Source organism: Corythoichthys intestinalis, chromosome 16, assembly GCF_030265065.1.
Source record: "Corythoichthys intestinalis isolate RoL2023-P3 chromosome 16, ASM3026506v1, whole genome shotgun sequence".
Taxonomy (NCBI): domain Eukaryota; kingdom Metazoa; phylum Chordata; class Actinopteri; order Syngnathiformes; family Syngnathidae; genus Corythoichthys; species Corythoichthys intestinalis.
Window position 1 is genome coordinate 35,711,880 of NC_080410.1, and position 5,518 is coordinate 35,717,397.

At 40.4% G+C, this 5,518-nt stretch overlaps 1 protein-coding gene across 1 annotated transcript in view; it reads right to left on the reverse strand.

Annotated features, from left to right (window-relative positions):
- Positions 1-2,502: 2,502 nt before the first annotated feature.
- The window catches only part of LOC130932171 (60S ribosomal protein L3-like), a 10,866-nt gene continuing 7,850 nt past the window's right edge, over positions 2,503-5,518 (reverse strand). The window contains exons 7-11 of the mRNA XM_057861634.1: positions 3,436-3,596; positions 3,248-3,349; positions 2,946-3,041; positions 2,757-2,876; positions 2,503-2,674 (exon numbers count right to left, since the gene is read on the reverse strand). Coding sequence (XP_057717617.1) covers positions 2,615-2,674; positions 2,757-2,876; positions 2,946-3,041; positions 3,248-3,349; positions 3,436-3,596 — 539 coding nt within the window. The 3' untranslated portion in view covers positions 2,503-2,614. The remainder of the gene's footprint in view (positions 2,675-2,756; positions 2,877-2,945; positions 3,042-3,247; positions 3,350-3,435; positions 3,597-5,518) is intronic.

Here is a 5,518-nt window from a genome sequence, read left to right on the forward strand (position 1 = left end):
TAAATTAACTCTATTATACAAGCTGCACACAGACTTCTTTTCATTGTGCATAACTAAATCGCCTACATGTCATCATACAGTTAGGTTTTATTTTTCTTACGTTTTCACGTCTATAATTTACCAGTGAACGATTTAACGGGTGCATGCTTGCCGATTTATTTCTCACTATTTAAACCTTTCGAAACGCTCTTTGGAACTTTTGCCATTGGTGCCAGTGTCACTCTGCTGCCCTCTAGTGACGAGTAATCAAATTATTGTAATTTTAGTTGACTATGATACATTCAATCAAGAGTATCAAACAAACAAATCTATGTATGTGTATATATGCTATATATAATCACCTTTTTGGCTTTCTCCACTTTTTAATCATTACTTTCCTACTCACCTTTTAAGTAGAGGTCTCTCCCCTGTCCCCCTCTTTGCTCGTCTGCTGTGACAGGTCAGTAAAGGTTGTTGAGTAATTATTATTAGTGTAATATTATTACTATCCACTGATGATAATCATACGTGCATAAATTCCCTTACTCTATGAAGTAAGGGGAAACTGACAGATTTATAATCATATTTAAGTTAATAATGAATACTGACATGTTATATGAATATTGATTTAAACTAATATTCCGGCAACTTCATAGTGAATATGTCAGCATTTTTTTTTTTTTAATGAAACAACACCATATTATTCAGGGGAGCTTAAGAATATTTTAGGGGGGGCAGAATCTCCCCCTGAAATAGGCCTGACGACGGCACAGTTAGGAGGGCATAGGAAACGTTTTTGTTAGTGAATTTGTGGTGTCACTTTATGATAAACAAAACAGCATATGTAAAAGTGCTTTATATTGTACATCCATGATGCGAATCTCCCGTTCCACCACACCCCAAAGATGCTCTATTGGATTGAGATATGGTGACTGTGGAGGCCATATGAGTACAGTGAACTCATTGTCATGTCCAAGAAACCAGTCTGAGATGATTCCAGCTTTATGACATGGTGCATTATCCTGCTGAAAGTAGCCATCAGAAGTTGGGTACATTGTGGGCATAAAGGGATGGACATGGTCAGCAACAATACTCAGGTAGGCTGTGGCGTTCCAACGATGCTCAATTGGTACCAAGGGGCCCAAAGAGTGCCAAGAAAATATTCCCCACACCATTACACCACCACCACCAGCCTGAACCATTGATACAAGGGAGGGTGGATCCATGCTTTCATGTTGTTGACGCCAAATTCTGACCCTACCATCCGAATGTCGCAGCAGAAATCGAGACTCATCAGACCAGGGAACTTTTTTCCAATCTTCTATTGTGCAATTTCGATGAGCTTGTGCAAATTGTAGCCTCAGTTTCCTGTTGTTAGCTGAAAGGAGTTGCACCCGGCGTGGTCTTCTGCTGCTGTAGCCCATCTGCCTCAAAGTTCGACGTACTGTGCGTTCAGAGATGCTCTTCTGCCTACCTTGGTTATAACCGGTGATTATTTGAGTCACTGTTGCCTTTCTATCAGCTCGAACCAGTCTGGCCATTCTCCTCTGACCTCTGGCATCAACAAGGCATTTCCGCCCACAGAACTGCTGCTCACCGGATATTTTTTATTTTTCGGACCATTCTCTGTAAACCCTAGAGATGGTTGTGCGTGAAAATCCCAGTAGATCAGCAGTTTCTGAAATACTCAGACCAGCCCTTCTGGCACCAACAACCATGCCACCTTCAAAGTCACTCAAATCACCTTTCTTCCTTATACTGATGCTCGGTTTTGTCACATCCTGCTGCTGGTTGGATTGTGTTTTTGTTGCAGACCTGGTAGTGGTGGGCGTGTCCGACGTCTCACCTGAATCCAATGCAGGCTCATCACCATGGCATTTAAGCACGGGTGATCTCAGAGAAGGCGAGATATTTTCCTTGCTGGTCGCCATTCGACATCCTTGTCATTCGAGTAACTTGCTATTTTGGTAATTTCGCCCCTTCTGTGGGTTTTGGTCGCCTGTCACTTTAGTTTTGTATGCCTCTACCTTGTGTAGGTACGTAAGTGTATTTTAGTTGTTTTATTGGCTCTCTGCCTACCACCTAGGTTTACCTTCGCGTTTGTATATTGATCCCTGTCGACCTCCTGCCACGGACCCGTTTTGTTATCTCCCCTTTTGGCCGCGATTGCGTGTGTTTTTGTTTTGTATTTAATAAACCCTTGTACGCTTCCCTCAGTTATTTGTGACTGTTGTGAGGTCCAACCTTGTTTCCGCGTTGGTGGACCCTAACAGGTTTGAACTGCAGGAGATTGTCTTAAACCATGTCTACATGCCTAAATGCACTGAGTTGCCGCCATGTGATTGGCTGATTAGAAATTAAGTGTTAACGAGCAGTTGGACAGGTGTACCTAATAAAGTGGCCGGTGAGTGTAAAAAGAGTGGATCTTGCCGAAGAAATCGAAAAATATCCCTTTGATCTGGTGGTCAAGTCCTTCAAAGGTTTATTTTAGGTTTAATTACGTTGCACGTAATAGGTGACTCCTGCTATAAAAATAAAATAAAAATTGTTCAACACCTTTATTTGTATATTTTAATTGACAAATTCACCTTCCTTCTGGAAAACTTTGCTACTTCTTGGAAAATCCGCCGATGTTTTATACCTCTTCTGTTTGAGGTTCCGGCATGGTCTTAAAGGCATCCTTTTTTTGTGGGCCCTGCAGCAGGCATACCACAGGTCAGAGGTCATCAGAACCAATGCAGAGCAATAGGTTATGTAACCCAGAAAAAGCCACTGACCATGAAAGCTCTCTTCTCCTGCGCGGTCTGGAAGCGACCGTGCCCAAATTTGGACGTGGTGTCGATGAACTTGAGCTCGATGGCTTCCAACGATTTGCGAGATGAGTGCACCAGCAAAGACTAGGAAGAAAGTTTGTGATGAATTTTTGGTGATATACACTATGTCGCTATTAAAAAGTGGAGACTTACCTTTCGGAGCGTGAGGACACGCTTTTTGGCGCCAACGACACAGCCTTTCACCATGACGAAATCATTATTAACCTCACCGTAGTGTGGGAAGCCTCCCTGCAGCAACAATTGAGATAGAAAAGTGTTAACAGATGGAATAATTTAGCCTTAAAAAAAGTATACTATATGCTACTTTTGAATTTACTATTGGATTTTGTGTACACAAAGGATATCATGCTATTAATTTTCTATTAACAACTGTAATCGTTGCCTAAATTGTGTACGTTGAAGATACGGCCTGTTATTCAACGTATAAATATTACCATGGGGGTAATAGTCTTCTGGCTGATGTCATAATTGGTGGAGGCATTGTTCCGGATCACCTTTCCATCCTGGATGTGAACGCCTTTACCAATTCGGTAGATCTTAGGAAGAAGTACATAAACCATGAAGGTAATATATTTGAAATAACAGTATCGAAAGTGCTGTAGATCACAGTCAAAAAGCGGACCTTCTTGTTGATTTCAGTCCGGTGGTGGAAGCCTTTCTGACCGGCCCGCGCAATGCTGAATGCCACTCGACTTGGATGCCACGCGCCAATGCACGCCACCTTCCGCAGACCCTTATGGGTCTTCCTGGGGAGCTTCTTTGTGTGCCAGCGGCTTGTCACACCTATCAACATGTGAACCAGTGTTGTTTTTGGCAGCCCTTTTCATTTTTGTCTTAGTCTATGTCTTTGAGACGAACATCTTGTACTTATTAGTCTTAGTCATAATTTCTCAGTTTAAAATGTGTCTTTGTCTAGTTTTTGTTCACCAAAATTTTGTCTAGTTTCAGTCACCGTTTACTCATAATTAGAGATGTCCCGATCGATCGGAATGGCGATCGATCGGGACATCCGATCACGTCATTTTCAAAGTATCGGAATCGGCAAAAAAATATCGGACATGCCCTTTTTTAATATATATATATATATATATATATATTTTTTTTCAATTAAATCGTTTTCTCATTGTATTTCATATTACAGACATAATTTGTTACTCTCATCCAGAGTCTTTAGTTCAGGCTTAAGGTAGGGTTATCAAATTTATCCCGTTAACGGTGGTAATTAATTATTTTTTTTAATTTATCACGTTAAAATATTTAACGCAGTTAACACATGCGCTGCACAACCCACTCACGCATTGTCGCGTTCAATCTGTAATGGTGCCGTTCTACCTATATAGAGAGATAAAAGGCAGCTTAAAATGAGTAGGGTTAATTTTGGAAGCCTTTGGAGCCTATTTTTACTTGGCTAAAGCCTTAAAATTCCTCTCTCAACAATTAGAAACATCGTGGGAAGCAATGTGGGGAAGAAAGGTAGTAGACCCTATGTTATTTCCCAACGCAGAGAAGATATATCAATTGGTACCACTACGCACAGTCATGGTTGCACTTCCCATCATGCATTTGGGCAGAACAGTTAAATGGCTACAGTATCATTTACTGAAAGCTCAACAAATACACTAGATGGGAATATTTAGTCACAATATACAAAGTCACAATAATCCTTTAAGAATTATAAGTCTTTCTATCCGTGGATCCCTCTCACAGAAAGAATGTTAATAATGTAAATGCCATCTTGAGGATTTATTGTCATAATAAACAAATACAGTACTTATGTACTGTATGTCCGAGTTTTATTCATTTTTTTCTTAATGCATTGCCAAAATGTATATCATCGGGAAAAATTATCGGATTTGATTGGAATTGAATCGGGAGCAAAAAAAAAAAAAAAGCAATCAGATCGGGAAATATCGGGATCGGCAGATACTCAAACAAAAAAGATCGGATCGGGAGCAAAAAAACATGATCGGAACAACCCTACTCATAATGTTTACATCTTTAAAATTCAAAGGTTTTCGTCCAAAAGTAAAAACAGCTTTCCATCAATTTCGAATGAACATTGACAGGCGGGCGTATGCTGTAGCGTTCACCAACGCCATCGCCAACTTCCTGGTGATAATACACTCTATGCAACAAAACAGTCCATTAATTAAGTACACCTAATGCTAACGTGAATGCAATGCTAACGAGTTGAGTTACATTTAATGTGTGATGATCACTCAGCAGACCTTTAAAGGCTAAAACAACATTGCATATTCTCTCTTGCTAAGATAAGAAAAAAAATCTGTGTGTTTCAAAACACATAAGTCTGGAGAGGAGAGGACACTGTTAGTTGGGGGTGACGGGGTGCAGCACGTCACATATCACCGAACCAGACACTGCTACGATGCAGGCTAACTGCACATAAAATGTCAGACATTGTAAACGTGATGGAAACTATGGCGCATTTTCGTCTCATCAGACGAAAACTGGCATTTGTTTTGTTATGTTTTAGTCTCTCAAGACATGTTTTTAGCCTATTTTCATCTCGTCATTGTCACGAAAAACTTGTTTGGCGACGAAATATTTTCGTTATAGTCATCGTTGACGAAAACAACACTGATGTGAACGTTGCGTGTGCTGGCATCATGGGAAAGTATGCGCGGTGTTATGGCGAAACAATGTGTACTGTATTTTTTGGGACTATACACTGCAAATTTTAACAA